Source organism: Phascolarctos cinereus, unplaced genomic scaffold (assembly GCF_003287225.1).
Source record: "Phascolarctos cinereus isolate Bilbo 61053 unplaced genomic scaffold, phaCin_HiC Scaffold_5;HRSCAF=322, whole genome shotgun sequence".
Classification (NCBI taxonomy): Eukaryota; Metazoa; Chordata; class Mammalia; order Diprotodontia; family Phascolarctidae; genus Phascolarctos; species Phascolarctos cinereus.
This window is the reverse complement of record NW_027555958.1, coordinates 92723142-92742374: the sequence shown is the minus strand read 5'-3', so window position 1 is coordinate 92742374 and position 19233 is coordinate 92723142. Positions and strand designations below refer to the sequence as shown.

The following is a 19233-nucleotide window of genomic DNA, read 5'->3' as shown; positions in this document are numbered from 1 at the left end:
CACCTCCTTTACTAGGACCTCTCTTTGTCCTTAAACTAGATGTGATCTCTCCCTCTTCTGTACTTTTGAGGCATTTTGTTTTTGCTGCCATTATAACATCATATTCATTGTATATTATATATGTGTATATTATATAATTATATATACACATGTATATTATGTATTTTATATATTATATAAATATTATAATATTTATCATATTATGCCTTGTACAACAACTATGGGTATGCTTGATTTTCCTCATGCTCCTTGTGAACTCCTTGAGGTCAAAAACTATTTCTTACTTGTCTTTGCATTGATCATAAAACTTAGCACAATGTTTTAAGCACATATTATACTTTCAAGATGCATCTGAGTGGGACAATAGATACAGTGCTAGACCTGGAATCAAGATGACCAGAATTCAAATCCAACCTCAGATGCTTACTCACTGTGTGACCCTGCTGCGATATGTAGGGTACTAGACCTGGAGTCTGAATGAAATGAGTTCAAATCCAGCTTATGACACTTGCTGTGTGACTCTGGGCAAGGCACTTAATCTTTGTTTGCCTCAATTTCCTCACTATAAAATGGGGATGATAGCAACTGCCTCCCAGGGTTGTTGTGAGAATAAAACAAGATACTATCTGTAAAGTACTTTGCAAACTTTAACAACATAAATGCTAGCCCTTATTATTATTCAATGAATATTTGGTGAATTGAATCTCTAAAACTACTAACCAGATTATTATTATAATATTTATTAGTGTTATTATTTTTGCAAGGCAGCCAGGGTTAAGTGACTTGCCCAGTGTCACACAACTAGTAAGTGTCAAGTGTCTAAGTCTGGATTTGACTGACTCCAGGGCTGGTGCTCTATCCACTGCACCACCTAGCTGTCCCAGGATTATTTTTAACTCATACTTATCTACTTCATAGATAGTGACAGTAGTAATATAAATTGCTATGTTACATCAGCATCAGCCATGAATTTGCTTCCTACATGTTCATTGACAATCAGTGACATCTGCTTAAATGATGTTTGTCTGCCAAGGACTATCAGCATGTGTCATTCGCCTTCTTAGACTCTACAACACCCCATATAACAACAGCATCAGCATGTATTTAAATAGTCATGTTCTTGATATAACATTTGCCTTTTTGAGTAATTTGTTTGTTTATAGCTCCTACCACAGCACCTGAAAACTTGGATGTCCGCCCTGTAAAAGGCAAACAAACTGCTGTCACTGCTTCTTGGGATGCCCTTCCAGAGACAGAGGGGAGAGTCAAAGGTAGGAAGTTTATTGTACAAAAATGCATGAGGAAATGGAAATGACCTATGCCGTATGCTTGAAGTGCCAGATGATTGATCAATACTGGCTATTCACATTATCCAAAAAGCAACTAGGGAGGTAGCATGCCTACTGGAGAGTTTTAATCTGGACAGGAAGGATAGTTGATGTAATTATTTTCTAGGTAATGAAGATGACTGTGCACAAAAATTAGTTTTGTCAATTTCTCCCAATATCCAGCTTCTTGTATTATCCTTCATGTCTTAATCTCACATTTGTGGCACTGTCCTCTTAACCCATCTGAACAATACACTGAAGTTTAAAATATTATGTATGTATGACCTATTCACTGTACCGCAGAGGAAGCGAAAAACCCAGCATTAACCACAAATATCCTTAACTAATTAGGGAAGTACGCGAGAATGCCTAGTGATGATGGATTTATATTCTTTTTGTCCAAGTCCCTTAGTGATGAAATATGGTTTTAAAATATAATTACATTTAAAATATACAAACTGAATAAACTATTCTCAGCTTGTCAATTCTCAAATATGTTTTCTGAGAATATAATAAACAAATCTTGCCCTTAATAATGTAGATAGTTATATATAAATATATATACATATATAAAGAGATGCATATGTACACATGTATACACACATGCCATGTATGTATTTGTGTGTGGGCTAACTGCATGTTAGTTATGCAGAGCAGATGGTACCTTATTGATATGGATAGGAAAGGTCTCATTTAAGAAGGCATCAATGTTATCCAGATTTTCTCTATTTTGAGATGATTTAATATTTTGTCTAGTGTTTTGTCTGTCCTGTTATATGGTTTTTCATTTTTCTTACTCTGGTTCTAGTCTAAAGGCTGGAAGGAATTTCTGGTTAGTGGCCAGTTAATTACATAGCCAGAAAGCACAGTCGCCACTGAGTTCCTAAAGCAAAAGCATCTGGCTGAATAGCTCCTCTCTGTTCACATTTCTCATCCATCCCTAGTCTGGCATTCTTATCACAAATTTTTTTTAAGTTTCAAGATCTGAAATTCATAATGACTGTTGCATTTGCTATGTATAGGAAGTGATACTACAGAATAGTAAATCCTGTACGTGATTGGAGTTGCTCCCTGTCCCTCATTCAACAGAGTGTAGTCCAAACTCCCTATTCTACCAATGTGGCTCTGAATAATGAATTTCTCCATTTCTTAACTTTTGACCACCACAAATGACTATGCTATACAAAGTTGAAATCACCAGTTGCATTGAGAAGAAAATAAGCTTGAATTGTGGGTTGGTACTGAAAAGAATGATATGTTTTAGGACATAATGTACTACTTAATCATTTCTGTAGCGAAGGCATTTTATTTTATCACTATTGAATATAATCTTTATTTTCAGAGTACTAGCATCAAAATAGCATTACAGAATTGAAATAATCTTTATAAGACTGAAATATTTGACTTATCCCACCTTTTGAATGTTATCAAATTAATTTTACCATTGCATACTTTGATCTAAAATATTGTAATTGCCACCATACATAAATGCCTTCTCAATCTGGAACTTATCTATATTAAATCATCAACTTGGTAACTAAGGCAGTAACACAAAATAATCACAATTTAATAAACAAAAAAATTTAAAGCTGTCCCAGCTAATTAGACTCAATCTCCAGTAGTTGCCGCTTCTCACTTGATTTTTTCCATCCCAGCGAATGACGAGGTAATAGGCAATAAAGGAAAAAAAAAACTATGTAAATGTTTTTGGTAAATACCATTAAGATTTGCCTCCTAGATTCCATATGCTTAACTTATTTAAAATACAAAATTGCTAGCTAATTAACTACATATCCTGTCTAGTAGCCTGAATGAGTGCTAGTTCAGATTCTCTCATATCTTTGTACTCCGGCTGTTGACTTGACGTGCATTGCTAGTGTTTTAATTTTAGTAATGCACGTTCTAATTCATCCTACCCATACAGTCTGTCTGCTGGACACAGGACTGTTTTCAGTTTCCTCCTTCCAACCGTCTGCCAAATCATTTCAGAATACATTCTTTCATACGCCCCGGCTCTCAAACCATTTGGAGCAAAGTCCCTCACCTATCCTGGAAAGACTACTTCTGCCATAGTGGATGGTCTGCAGCCTGGGGAACGCTATCTTTTCAAAATCCGGGCCGCAAACAGGAGAGGACAGGGTCCTCAGTCTAAAGCCTTCATTGTCGCTATGCCAACAAGTAAGCGTCTTGTATTCATTGCTTTCTCACTGTGTCCTTGTCTCTCATATATCATTCTGGCTCTTTGTCTTGTGTTACTTGAGATTATAGTCCTGAATTATAATGTATTGGATAGATAGATTTTATCACAAATTTGTGTTGAAATTTCAAAAAGGGGGAAAAAGAATCTTACGTAGTGATTCCTTTAAAAATAGATTTTTCCTCGGTAGGTTGCACTAAATTCCCCATGTAAGATGAAAAATGTCGTTAATTATAATTTAACTGATGTCATTCTCTAACTTTATATTGAAAATAAAAGGGAAATGAAACATTTAGATGTTAAATATGGACACTTTTGCTGTTGCTATGGTTATTTTGTTCCCCTTTGACCAAAATACTGGTTTTAAGTTTGTTTTGTATTGTATGTACTTGAACTATGTCTGAACAAAAAATGTGAAGGAAAGAATTGGCAGTGAACCAGTTTATCCAATCCATTTTGACAGCTAGTCAAGTTAACTCAGGCCTCAAAATGTACTGGGTTTTTTTTTTTTTTGTCCTATGTACATAGGTATGAATTATCTTATTTGGCCACCCACACTAAATTAACTAGGTAATTGCCAGTGCTTTATTTCACTGTGTGCTGTTCAGACTAGCCGTACATAGACATACCCAGGTCTGCTCTTAAGTTAAATTTTGAAGAAAGCCAAGTTCACCTTTGGATCCCCCAGTCTTCCCTATCTACACTCTTCATCCACAACACCACCTTATTATTAGGTAACCAGTGTCCACCTTCTGTTAAAGCTGATTCTTAAGAAAGGCTCTGATATTAATCTTATACACCTTAGGCCTCTCAAGGTCTTGCTGCATTCTAAGCCTTCTTTCCAATTATGAAACAAAGGTTTTGTCCCTTTTGAAAGAATGTTCAGGCATCAGAGAGGAGAGGGAAGAAGGCATGTTTTGAAGTATAAGAAATGTGAAGGCCTTTTGGTGACCTTGAAAGCATACCATGCAGGCCATGTACTCCACTTCATGTGATTTGGGGTAACAGTTATTCAGCATCAACATTTTTCTCATGTCTTAGCATATAATAAGACCTATTCTAGCTCATCTATATGTGACTATGAGAAGGATCTGTGTAATTGTGTCAGTGTGGGAAACTAGAATTTTGGAAACTCCTTCTACCAATGCAACTCAACGATGACTTTTTTTTTTTGTGAGGCAATTGGGGTAAAGTGATTTGCTCAGAGTCACACAGATAGCGAGTGTTATGTGTCTGAGGCCGGATTTGAACTCAGGTCCTCCTGACTTCAGGGTTGGTGCTCTATCTGCTGTGTTGCTGAGCTGCCCCTCAGTGATGACTCTTTAGATAAATCTAATGGAATTGCCTGGGGCACATAGAGATTAGGTAACTTGTCTATGGTCATACAGCTCATAAATGACATGGGCAGGATTTGAATCCAAGACTTCTTAATGCCTGTGCCACACTACTCCATCTCATTTAGGACACATTGAAAATTGTATTTGGGTAGCCTACCTTAATAAAAACATTTGAACTTTCAAAGCAGATAGTTTGAAGTTGATTACACACATTACAAACAGATCCTTTGCTTGACTAAAGGATTCACCTCATGATTCCTTTGAATATTCCTATTAAATATAAAGGAATTCAATTCTTTTAAAATGTTTAAAACTTGATCCAATTTACAGAAATTCAAGTTATTTACTCTTCTTTTCCCTTCAGGATCACATCTCTTGCACAAAGGGAAGTACATCTTTCCTTTTGGTTATTGTGGCCAGGGGGAGAAAAGTTATTTTTATTCTAATATATTACTTGGTATTTTTTGTAGTGGTTGATTATATCCTTTCCTCCATGCTGTCATAAATGATCATTTACTGCCTTATAGCTGTGGTTAATTTTCTTTACAATTCTATTGCAGCTGTCACCAGTGATCCAAATGCTCATCAGAGAATGAATATGGAAGACAAATTGGATCCTAAAAAGCCTGAGCCTTCACAAAAAGTCCCTCCCTCTAAACACATTCATTCACCTCTTTCTCCCAAGGGGAGAGATGCAAAAACCCCACTTCCTGATTTAAAGAATAAATTTTTGACTAATAGTGAGGTCCTTAGTAAATCCCAGCTACCCCCTAAAAAGAGAACAGAATTAGGCTCTGATCTCCAGTCAACAGAAGTCACTGATGATGACTTAGATTCCCATTCAGAGTCACCAGCATCACAGTCTAAGATCCAAGACACCAAGAGAAATGTTAGACCACCATTACCAAGTAGGTCCTTTCATTCTGTCTTAGGGCCTGGAAGGACCCCAGTGAGAGCCCGCATTCCCACATTACCCCAGAAGACAAACATAGATTCACATGATTCTTCATCTTCCTCTCAGGATTCACAGTCTGCTTCCACATCTCCATCATCATCATCTTTCCATGATGATGAAACCAGGCATTTGAGAATGCGTAACTCTCATCCTTCTTCCAGAGTCACTTCTGTTAACCCATCTCATGAAAACACTAGTAATGACCCAGTTGATGATGATGATGATGATGACAAGAAAGAAAGACATATTAAAGACCCTCTGCACTCAAAATATCCTTCATCTGGGAAGCCAGTTTCTAAAACTACAGAACGTTCTCGATTGACTGTACCATCAAATCGACAGCCTGTCCTACACCAGGAGAAGAGTCCTACACATGGTGAAGGAAAATCACATTTGCCTGCTCATACAAATGCTCCATCAGAGAACTGGGAGGAAAAATCGAGTTTTCTAATCCCAGCAACAAGAACTTCTTCCCCTGGGGGAGCTCCAAGGGCACTGCCAACCAGATTTGGATCTCATCCTCGTGTGCTAAAAAATGATCAGGAGGCAAGAGCTGTCAACTCTGCCATGCCATCACAGTCCACAGTTTCTTCTCCAGCCCGTCATAGGGCCACCCACTCACACCTCCCCTCAATGAGGCAGACACCAGATGAAAGGAATGGCTCAGATGATGATGGCAATGAAGACTATGATGCAGAAGATAAAAAGAGGCAAACGGATTCTACCTCTCCTACTTTTCGCTCCAGGTTGGCAACAGGTCAGCCTATCTCTGGGAACTTAAATTTTCCCAGACGTAGGCCATTTTCTTCCAGCAGTCGATATCCTAACAGGGTTAGCAGTAGCCAAGGTCCCCGGTCACAGCCTTCTAGCTCCCCTCAGTCCACAACATCATCTAGGGTTCATTCTCATCGTATTTCTGATCCTAGAGTTGGTTCAAATATTGATAGAGATGAAGAGGAAAAGGAAGAAGATGATGAAGAAAAACCACTTCCCTCTACTGTTGTAAATGATTATCTACCTTCTTCAAGGCAGCCTTCTTCACAGAGTTCAGATCACATAAGAAGAATCCCCCAGAGAGTGTCAAGTGTTCACCGAAAAGCGCCTGTCATGGAAAATGCAAAGTCTCCATTGACTTCTCAGTCATCTTCTTCTGAAGCACATTCTCAGGGCAATTCACCATCCTTTCCCAATAAACTACATACACAAGATGCTCATCGAAACACAGGAACAGTGGGGATTCCTGCCAGAGTAAGGCCTTTTATGAGATCTCAGCACCAATCAGGGTCTAGTGCACCCACAAAGGTAATGAAAGTCCAGGACTCGAGGTCTGCAGCACTTTCTTCAGAAAGGCATCCATCTTCACATCTTTCTACTTCTAAACATCAGCTTCATGACCATCAGGGTAAGGAAGTAGAAAATCCATTGTCCAAATCAAAACAATGGCACTCTATACCAGGAAATTCTTATTCCTCATCGCAAGATGTCCATTCCAACTCTCGCCCTTTCTTTAAAACAAGATCTGGTCAGTCCACCCTTTCTGCCAACTCTAGAGGGCAGCTCCCATCTCAAGCCTCCCGACAGAGTCATCAGGAATCAGGAAGTAGATATGATGATAGCCAGAATTACAGCACAGAACTGGAGGACCAAGATGTCAGGATACATACACATTCTACCCATCACAAAGATGGATTATCTCCTACCTCATCCCTTTCCAAACAGGAGCAAATAGGGGCACAGTCTAGAGATGCTGATGAAAAGTCCCAAAGCAGACATACCTCTTCCCCTTCTTCTAGAGACTCAGGTTCATCTTTGCCAGCTGGCAGGTCCAGTAGCTCCAGAGAAACCTATACAAAACCCACCTTACCTTTTGTTCATTCCCGTGCTCGAGCTCCTAGCAGAACAACGTCCCAGGTGGAGAAAAAAGATAGTCTCTACCAATCCACACCATCAAAAATAGAGCCTCCTTCTAAGAGTCCTCTGTCATCTTCCCTGAAGTCTCACCAGTCAGTCTCAAATGATGATGATGAAGATGATGATGATAATAGAGAATATACAAGAAGAAACAAAGAGGAAGATTCTATTTCTTCTTCAGTTTCAAAGTGGCCTCCTTCCTCCAGCGGTAAATACATAAATAGAAATGTTGGCAAGGATAAGGAGAAGTCTGTAAGTTCTCTTTTTCCTCCTAGAGTAAGATCTAACGAAGAAGAGAACTCTACTCCCTTAAAACGTCCTATTCTTCCACCATTGGGCAGTACTCCAAGAACCTCACAAATCCCTAATGCCCCTTCTAAATTTCTTCCACGTTCCCATGATACCCAGAGTCCCATCAGCAGTACCCCCTTGCATACTACCACCCATGCCCCACTTACTTATTCTTCCACCACACCCATGCTTTCACTACGTCAACGAATGCTAAACTCAAGATTACGCAACTCACCTTCAAGATACCCTGCAAGACCTTCTTATAGACCAGGTAATTTGTGCTTTCAAATGTTTGGTCCACTTTGCTTTTCATAAGATGCTTTCAGAAGTGACATGTGTTGTAGCTCTTGCATGGGCAGAGCACAGTCCCATAGGTTGTGTCCAACCATGTTGTCAAATTCTAGCTCCTGAGTCTGACAAAGGATTTTTACTCTTTTACGAGGTCAGCTTATTCAAAGTACTTAGATACACTTGAGCTGTACTTTGTGCAAGTGCACATCTGAACGTGAGCTTGGAAAAGCTCAGATGCTTTGGATATAATAGGTTAAGTATTTCAGCTATTGTGGTACATTCATAAAACATACTAAAGACTGGTATAATAACAAAGAAGCAATACAGTCAAATGTATTCAGGAAACAACTAGAGCCTTACAGTTCTATAAATGAGGATAGAATCTAGTCTTCTGTGGGCTGGTATCTACATCATCTCAGTATGAAATAGGGGTTTGGGTTCTGCCTTAAGCGTACATATGTTTATTTAGGTAGTACCTAGCATAGTGAGTGACTTGAGTATAGAAGATGTTCAGTACATGGTCATTGAATAAATGAACGGAAGGCATGGTCCTTATCTATTAGCTTAGTTTATCATCTGAATAAAATGTAACTACATACATTAATATAATAAAAATACTGCGTACATTAATAAATCCAGTGGATTTAAGACAGCTTCAACCATCTAAAGAAGAGTGAGAAGTATGAATTAAATGGAAGGATAAAACCCTTTGAACTGCATATACTTGTCAAGAAATCCATGTATTTTACTCAGTAGGAAAGGGGTTTTCATTTACTGTGAAATCAGGCAGCTGATTAGAAGTAGCAATTGTTGTCAAGTCAATCCAATGCAATTCAACAAACATTTTAAAGTAGTTAGCATATGCAAAGTATTGTCTAGGAGAAGCCACAGGAAAAGGGAGAAACAGAATAGCTTTCAAAGCTAAGTAATATGGGAGCCATCTACAATTATAATGCCTCCTATGTCTTCCCTGTAATTTCTATATACTATATTATACAAGACTTGATTATTATAACGTAATACAATAATTCACAATGATAACCTTCTCATTAAAAGGTTAAAATATGCATATGTTGACTAAACTCTGTTATAGTAAAAAAGAAATATGCAATATGTTGAAAAAGATTTATTTAAAAAATGGTTATTTTGTGGGAACTTAGTTGTGTGGAAAATTCATATATGTAGAACACCTGCTTCTCCAGTGATGCAGAATGACCAAACCATTATTGTGCTCTTAATACTCTTAAACATGTTAAAGCTTAAACAAGCTTTGGATGAAAATGTACAAGTCACAGCTTAAGACCATTTGCAACCTAGTACTTCAACTGGTGGTTTCAAACCCTGGTTGTCCTTCTGTATGTTGTGAAGTATTTCTTTAAAACTTTGGTATAAAACAAACTTTCTTGACCTATTGACTTTATTCAGTTCTGTTATTCTCTTGTACTGCATAGGTAATAATGGCAGACCAAATATAGATGGGAAAGTACTTCCGGGTAGTAATGGACAACTAAGTGGACAGAGAATTATCAATGGCCCTCAAGGAACAAAGTGGGTAGGGTAAACTTCTTTACAAATACAAGATGTTTTGATGCTATTGAAGGAAAAGAAATGGTAGTTCTGTGGAAAAATAGATACAATAGTCTTCCTTGTTCTTAACTATAGCCAAAACTAATGAGCACTTTTCATCAAATCTCCTTATGGCTTTCCTAATAATGACTCTGTGGCTAGAACCAATGGTGTGTATTGTTGATTGCTTGATGTTTAAACCAGGATTGCTTTCACTGGTTTAGGACTATTGAATATCTATCATTTTGAAAAAAGAACACCTCATTAAAAAAAAACAGCTTTCAGTTATAGATCCAACAAGAGAGGCAATATAGTTTGATGGATGGAAAGCTGGCTTCAAAGCCAAGAAAACTTGGGTTCAAGTCCTACCTAGCTGTGTGACCCATAGATCTATCATATAACCTTTCCATGCGCTAAGCAACTTTCTAAAACCATCAGTTGTAAAGAAGGTGCCAACTTGCTCTGGTAGAGGGAACCTTTTCCCTTAGGAATTTCCTGTACCAATGAAATCACAGGTCCAGTCTTTATTCCTTAACTTTGTGCAAGCTATCTGCAATACAAAGATAAAAAAATATTATAGTCTCTTCCCTTAAGAAGCTTACATTCTAATGGAGGTAGTGATGACATATGACCAATTTACAAATTAGTATGATATAGGACAGAATGTTTCAATATCAAAGGAGAGCCAAACAAAGCTCCAGGAGAAATTCTCTTCCACTGAGGAGAATTCATTTTTATCTGTAGTGATGGAAGACTTCTTGGAAGGGGAGTCATGTTCAACAGAAGGATTTATTCCTCCCAAGGGGGAGGATTCTATATCCAAAGAATGATCAAAAGTATGGAGATAAGAGTGGAAATAATGAGAATGGTTGATAGAAAACATATTAGTTTGGCCAGAAGTTAAAGTATGTGAAGGAGATCAGTAAAAGAGGTTAGATAGTTATACTGAAGCAAGATTATTGAAGGCATTGAATGTCACAGTCAAGAGTTTTATTATCTCTTAAAGGCTATCAAGAATTAGGAAGAGTACATGAGAACGACAAAATGCCCAGCTTAAAAAATAAGGATCTTTAGAATGTTTCAGGTACAGGTAATATGAAAATACATCTTGTAATTTCTAAAATATGAACTCTTGAAAATTCATGGAAACTGAATAGATTAAATATACCCCAAAATAAAATATTGCACACACATGCACACACACACACACACACACACACACACACACATACACATATACCTATATAGACTATTTTAATTTGGAAATAGGTTGTATTCCAAGACCGAATAATATGAGTAAATCTTAATTTAACTATCAATACAGCAACAAACACGATGCCTTTATAACTATTGTAGGTTCTCAATAATTACTTGTTTATTGATTAATTGATAAGGCGAAGCATAATTTTGCTCATTGAAGAGAATGTCAATCTTGTTTGTCCAAAGAGTGAGTGATTTTTTTTTTCATGTCTGGAGTGTTAGAATGTGGGAATCTGTGCATACATAATATTGTAGGGCATTAAGTGACACATTGCTTATGTTCCTTTTGTTATGACCATTGTTATTTTAGTATGAACAACACTTTTAAAAGCACTGGAACTTAGGGTATCTACTCCATTAAAATTGGCTACCTTTAATATTGATGGCAGAGAGAAAGAATGTACATCCTAGCAGGGGTGGGGAACCTACGGCCTTGAGGGCACATGTGGCCCTCTAGGTCCTCAAATGTGGCCGTTGTCTGAATCCAAACTGCACAGAACAAATCCTCTTAATAAAAGGATTTATTCTATAAAATTTGGACCCGGTCAAAAAAGCCATACCCAACGACCTAGAAGGCCACAGTTTCCCCACCCCTGCAGCTTAACAAAGAAACTTATTTTCATAAGTGTATCAAAGAATGAAATTCTTATTGCCCTGATTTTTAGATCTATAAAAGAAATGAGATTATTAGTATAATGACTATTTTATAATCTATTCTGGGCATCCCCCAGTGACATCCTTTCCCCCTGCATAGACTCTAGGTTCTTAAAGGTTATTTTACCATGCTCAAAAAGACTTTGATTATGCACCAGTATGGAACCAAATGTCTACTATTTGAGAACCAACTTGATTTAGTTTGGAGAGACCAGTTGCCAGTTTGCCCACAAGGTGATGGGAGGAGAGGGGTTGGCCATAGAAATTCTTGAAGATCATTTAAAATTAAGGGGCTGGCTGACATCTGTATCAGTGGAGTGAGCACCTGTACTGACAGAATTAAAGATATCTGAATTATCAAAGAACCCTGAAGATTATGAGGCTTAGTGACAGATAAATTATTAGTACTGTCATGAGGATACTTTTTCCTCCTTATATTAAAAAGATTAGGTATAATAATATAGTAGTTCAGGGAATGGAAATACATATGGGAAATATACAGGTAAAATTATTTTTAGTCTTCATTGCAAGTATTTTCAGAAACGTACATACAAGTATGCAGATATGCAATTAAAATGCTAAATATCATGGGGGATATTTTTCCCTTAAATTTAAAGTTTAAAATGCAAAATATAAAAGATGAATGTTTCCCTAATTTTTTTTAAATCATGAACATAAGAGACAGGCAGATTCTTGCTTGTTTATATTTGATCTTCCTTTCATGAGATCCTCCTACATAAATCTCTTGGACCAATAAATAAAAATTGAAGCAGGACCAACACTTTCTTTCCTTTCACTTTATTGGCTAACAGATTGTGGATCTTGATCGGGGGCTGGTATTAAATTCAGAAGGAAGGCACCTTCAGGACTCTCATGGAAATCCTCTTCGGGTTAAACTAGGAGGTGATGGTCGGACAATTGTGGGTAAGTGAAACTGGACCCTTTGAAAGACCCATTTTAAAAAATCTCCATTAAGGATATTATTCAGTAAGAGACTATCATGGCTGAGAGCAGAAAGAAGGAGAGCTAAGAAGTTCTCTGTTCTGTCTTCATCTTTTCAAAACTTATTTCTATCAGCCTGTGGTAGTGGATAGAGAGCTTGCTTTGATATCAGGAAGACCTGAGTTCAAGTTCTGATTTTGACACATATTAGCTATTAACCATACTAGCTGTGTGAACCCAGGCAAGCCAATCTCTCAGTGCCTTAGGCAATCTATAGGACTACAAATTGTAGAGTAGGTGCATCCTGGGGATACCTCCACTGATGTCCTTTTCTGATGCCTCAGTATAGACCCTAGGTTCTTAAAGGGTAGGACAGGTTTGATTATGGAATTGGTTGGAGGAATTTTCTCACTGGGACTCCCTCTAGGTGTTTATATTCATAATTGTGTGATAGAAATCAGCTTTAGAATGGTTTTCCTTTAAAAATGGCATAAGGGTGGTATTTCTTACTTCCCCAGTCTCTGTCTGTAGTCTCAATATAGTCCTTGGTAGAACAATATCCAAGGTGGAGAAAAAAGATGATTCATTTCAGGTCATAACATAAAAAAAGCAAAACCCACTGAGCTGATAGATTCTTTCCAACAATAATTCCTTTTACTCTTTTCACCACTTCTAGTCCATCCTTATGAGGCAATACATAGACACTACCCTCCAGCCCATACTATGCCAAACCTCTCATCAGTGCAGATTATAATCATCATCATCTTCATCAGTAAGAATGTATTCATGTGCCAGGTACCGTAATAAGTGCTGGGAATACAAAGAAAGACAAAAACATGGTCCCTGCTCTCAAGTAGCTAACATTCTAAGCAGGAGAGACAACATACAAGTGACTGTAGATATAAGGTATATACAAGATACATAGGAACTAATATAAGAGGGAAGATTATCAGTAGGGTAGGGGATGAGACAGGGAAATGGATGGAACTGGAAAGGCTTCCTGCAGAATGTGGGATCTGAGCTGACTCTTAAAGGGAGCCAAGAGGCCAAAGTGAATAGAGTATTCCAGGCATGATGGATAGCCAGTGGAAAGGCATGGAGTTAGGTATGGAGTGTCATGGGTAGGGGGAATGTATTTTCCAGAATCATGCCAGCATAATGATGTTAGTGTTTTGTTAACATCAGTGTCAAGAGATTGTTTGTGCCTGTGATATTTACATACTGATTCACGGGCCAGACTGTAGAACTGATGCCTCACCAGGGAGTAGATTTTGTTCTGTTGGAAAATTCAGCCTCTTAGGCAATGCCAACTCAAGGGACACTGGTCACTTGCTGACCTTTTACTTATTTTTATTCTAAATCCCTCAGTCAGAACCTTCACAGTTACCCATTTCCCCTTAGTCCCCTTGAACTTCCCAGTTCCGCTATGTGCTCATAAATTATTGCCACTACCTTTCATTACCATGCAGTCATGAAAGTTACCCCCTCCACCATAGAACCATAGTATGAGAAAGGTCAATGATTTTCATGAGGCTATTTGTTAAATCAGTGAAACCTGGAAAAAGAATAGTCACTAGTATTTAACTAACATCTGGTTTGTTAAGGTGAAAAGAATGTAAGTATGTCCTTGAGAAGTATGTTCTTTCCAAAATATGATGTATGCTGAAACCCCCCTTTTGAAGGGATATATATATATATCCCTCAATTTATGACAATGAAAGGCAAATGAACAATCGGAAGAATTTCAACTGAGAAAAAAATCTAAAAAATATTGAAAGCTCATGATATGATTATCATGTAATTATCATTGTCCTGTAATTACCTAATCTACCCCCACACATACCTCCCCCTATTTGGACCTTACTTCCAGTTAGTAAACCTCCTCTACTAATTCCGATTAGTAGCTGTTCTACAACTGCTAGTCCTGGAAAGTTGCCAGGGGCAGTGAGAAGTCAAGTAATGAACTCAGGGTCACATAGTCAATACTGTATGTGTCAAAATGAGACTTGAACCAAGTCTTGCAGAATCCAAGACCAGCCATGTTGCCCCTTTTAATTAAATATTGTAACTCATGATATATCTTTATCAGAAATGGTCTTTCAAGTTTAGATAGACCAGGAGTTCTTAACTTTTTGTGGATGTCATGTACCCCTTTGGCAGGCTGGTGAAGTGTATGGACCCTTTCTCAGAATGTTTTTAAATAATTGAATGAAATGCCCTATTTCAGTTAGAGGCTAGGAAAACTAAAGGCATATGTATGTGTGTGTGTGTGTGTGTGTGTGTGTGTGTATGTATATGTATGTGTGTGTGTATATATATATATATATATATATATATATGTATTGAGAGAGAGAGAGAGAGAGAGAGAGAGAGAGATTAAATCTATCCACAGAACCCTTGGGGTAGATCACTCTCTAATGACAGCTTAAACTCAGAAGCTACCAAAAGTGACTTGTGTTTCTGATAGCCTATAAAATAGTCCTCCTAAATAATTTTGCATTTATGGCTATAGATTTTTTAGGCTCAGCCTAACCTATAAGAGATCATGACTAAATCTGCAATTTATACCTATAACCATAGCATGAAGCCTTTTGTCGTTGTTTCTAGATATGGGAGGAACTCCAGTGGTGAGCCCTGATGGACTCCCCTTATTTGGTCAGGGACGACACGGCAAGCCTTTGGCTAGTGCCCAGGATAAGCCTGTGTTAAGCCTTGGAGGGAAGCCATTGATGGGTTTGGAGGTTATCAAAACAACCAAAACACCCACAACTACAACAACTCATCCCACTACAACTAAGGCAACTACAACTACCACCACCACCACCACCACCACCACCACAACCACTACCACCACCACTCCTGCCACCACCCCTGAGCCAACCACTCCTGAGCCAACCATTCCAGTCCCAACCTGTCCCCCAGGCACCCTTGAACAGCGCGATGATTATGGTAACTTACTAATGGGAGCAGATGGCATGCCTGAATGCTCCCCCGAGGAAGGTGAGCCTCTTTTATATTACTCTGATTCTCTATATTTGGAAGGTGGCATTTCAGATGAAACCTGTCATATAGAAAGTACTGTATATTTATTTCTCTTTGTACTTATCAAAAGAGAATCAGAACAGATTACAAACTCTAGAGAGTACAGGGAATGGTTTAGCGCTAGGCTGTTGTTTGTATTAAGTCATGTGAACTAAAAAATGAACCTGAAATGTGGAGAGATATTCTGTTAAATCAGGGGTTCTTAACCTTTTGTGTGTCATGGACCCCCCTGGCAGTCTGGCGAAACCTATGGACCCCTTCTTAGAATGTTTTTAAATGTATAAAATAAAATACATAGGATTATAATGGCAAACAATCATACTGAAATAAAATTATCAAAATATTTGTTAAACAAGTTCACAGACCACAGGTTAAGAACTCCTGACTAGATATTGCCAGATTTCTCATGGGTATGAGAACTACAAGGATTGAGACATTCTTGTATTCATGTGCCACCTGTTATACCCGTGGTTCTGCTGCTCCTTTGCCTATTCTACTAGGAGAATGAAGGTCAAACATTTTCCGTCACAGAGGAGCTGGGATGCTACACCATATCCTTTGATATTTTATTCTCTTGGGTAGATTACACTGCCCAAAGAAGAGGCTATCTTGGCTTTGAAAATAACATGCTCAGTTTTCCAGCTTCCTGTTAAAATGAAACATGGTACCTTTGGTATACATCCGCATTTAACAAGTGCAGCTCGAAAATTTTTAATCATCAGTCTGTCAAAGTGTTTGCCCAGCAGCCGTGATCAGTGATAGGCACCAAAAAAAACCCCATCAATAACCAACACGAGAGCCATGGAACTCAGATCTGCCTATGGAGAAGCTCCAAATCAAAGGGAGACATCTGAGAACTTCTTCTAAAGAGCCATGAGAAAACAAAACAAAATAAAATTGTAGATGTCATCTGGGAAAAGAGGATCGTCCCAAAGAAAATGTGCCTTTCATATGGATGGTGAGTATAAAGCAAAGTTTACTTTTGAATTCTTAAACAAAATCTTGTGTTCAGTCACTCATATTCATGCCCACATTCTGTATGCTCACATTTAGTGCTATGATTTAAAAGGCAAAGTTTCCTCATCTGTAAAATGAGCTGAAGAAAGAAATGGCAAACCACTACAGTACCTTTGGCAAGAAAACCCTACATGGGTTCATGAAGGGTTGGGCACAACTGAAAAATGAATGAAAAACAAATGCTGTACTAGGGAGGTTTTGACTTTTGCTTGACTTTTGCAGGTGAAAGAGAGTTGGATTTGGAATTGGAGGACCTGGGTTCAAATTCCAACTCTGCTGCTTACTCTCTGTGTGACCTTGGGCATGGGTATTAAGCTCTCCAGTCCTCATTCACCTCATCTATAAAATCAGAGGGTTGGATTAGATGAGCTTTGAGGTCCCTCCCAGCTCTAAGTCTTTGATCCTATCCATGAAGGGCATTTTAGTGGGATCTCACACATAGGTAGTGGTAGAGTAGAGAGAGAGTTGGCCTTAAGGCCCTGACATACAGTGGAAGTGTGACTTTGGGCAAATCACTCAACGCTTTCAGTACTACTGCTATACTTTGGTAGAAGAAGTTACTCATGGGGCTCCCAACATGTCAGTGAGATCACAGGACCAGTTGCTGTCCTTATCCCTCTTTACTTAGTGGTTTTCTGAGTAATTAACTTTAAGTGGAATGCTTATAATGAAAGTGGATACCATGAATCAAAGTCACAGAATCAAAGAAACCAAATGAAAAGGGATCTCAAAGGCTAATTGCTACATCCCTATGTGAATGAATAGTAATCCATGGTTTTATACTAGATAGGAGGCTATTGAGTTTCCACTTGAAATTCTCTGGGGAGGTAGAACCCTTCTAGGAAGCACTCTAATTATGGGGAAGCTTTTTTTTCTTATACTGAACCAAAATCTTCCTTTAATTTCTTTTTTTAAATTAAAAAATTATTTAGCATTTTCCCCAAATTACATGTAAAAACAACTTTTAACATTCATTTTTAAAACTTTGAGTTCCAAATTCTCTCTCTTCCTCCCTCTTCATCTCCTTCATTGAGAAGGCAAGCAATTCGATATAGGTAATACAAGTGTAGTAGTCATACAAAACATATTTCCATGTTAATCGTGTTGTGAAAGAAAACAGACCAAAAAAAAAAACCCAACTCAAGAGAAATAAAGAAAGTTAAAAAAGTATGTTTCAATCTGCATTCAAACAACATCAGTTCTTTCTCTGGGGATGGATAGCATTTTTTATCCTAAGTCCTTAAGAGTTGTCTTGGATCATTGTATTGCTGAGAATAGCTAAGTCATTCACAGCTAATCATCTTACAATCTTGCTCTTACTTTGTACATAGTACGTTTCACTTTGTATCAGCCCATGTAAGTCTTTCCAAGTTTTTGAGAGCATCCTGCTCATCACTTCTTATAGCACAATAGTATTCCATCGTAGTCACATACCACAGTTTATTCAGCCATTCTCCAATTGATGAGCATCCCCTCAATTTTCCAATTCTTTGCCACCAGAAAAGAGTTGCTATAAATATTTTTGTATATATAGGTTCTTTTCTTTTTTGTTTTTTATCTCTTTTTGGATACAGACCTAGTAGTGGTATTGCTAAGTCAAAGGGTATCATGGTTTTATAGCCTTTTAGTCATAGTTCCAAATTGATCTAGAGAATGGTTGAATCAGTTTACAACTCCACCAACAATGCTAATGCATAATGTCTCATTTTCTTTCAGTTTCTATTTTGCCCTCTGGTTCTAAAATATTGAGGCAGGTTTCCTTGATAATTTCTTGAAAGATGATGTCTAGGCTCTTGTTTTGATCATGGCTTTCAGATAGTCCAATAATTTTTAAGTTATCTCTCCTGGATCTGTTTTCCAGGTCAGTTGTTTTTCCAATGAGATATTTCACATTGTTTTCTATTTTTTTCATTCTTTTGAATTTGTTTTACAGTGTCTTGATTTCTCATAAAGTCACTAGCTTCCAATTGCTCCATTCTAATTTTTAAGGAAGTATTTTGTTCAGTAAGCTTTTGGACTTCTTTTTCCATTTGGCCAATTTTGCTTTTTAAGGCATTCTTCTCATTGACTTTTTGGACCTCTTTTGCCATTTGGGTTAGGTTATTTTTTAAGGTGTTATTTTCTTCAGTATTTTTTTTTTTGGTCTCCTTTAGCAAGCTGTTGACTAGCTTTTCATGATTTTCTTGCGTCATTCTCATTTCTCTTCCCAGCTTTTCCTCTACTTCTGTTACTTGCTTCTCAAAATCTTTTGAGCTCTTCCATGGCCTGGGACCAATTTATATTTTTCTTGGAGGCTTTGGATGTAGGAGCTTTGACTTTGTTGTCTTCTTCTGGTTGTATGTTTTGATCTTCTTTGTCACCAAAGAAGATTTTATGGTCTGACTTTTTTTGCACTGCTTGCTCATGATCCCAGTCAATTACTTGAGTTATAAACTCTTTGTT

General features: G+C 37.8%; 1 protein-coding gene across 4 annotated transcripts in view; it reads left to right on the top strand.

The window, feature by feature from the left end:
• Positions 1–19233, top strand: part of FNDC1 (fibronectin type III domain containing 1) — a 124385-nt gene that overhangs the window by 73273 nt on the left and 31879 nt on the right. For 3 of the 4 annotated variants that reach the window (XM_020986720.2, XM_020986718.2, XM_020986722.2), the window contains 6 exons: positions 1164–1271; positions 3318–3506; positions 5423–8290; positions 9762–9862; positions 12603–12714; positions 15340–15732. In XM_020986720.2, coding sequence (XP_020842379.1) covers positions 1164–1271; positions 3318–3506; positions 5423–8290; positions 9762–9862; positions 12603–12714; positions 15340–15732 — 3771 coding nt within the window. The remainder of the gene's footprint in view (positions 1–1163; positions 1272–3317; positions 3507–5422; positions 8291–9761; positions 9863–12602; positions 12715–15339; positions 15733–19233) is intronic. The other variant, XM_020986721.2, reaches the window with a different exon arrangement.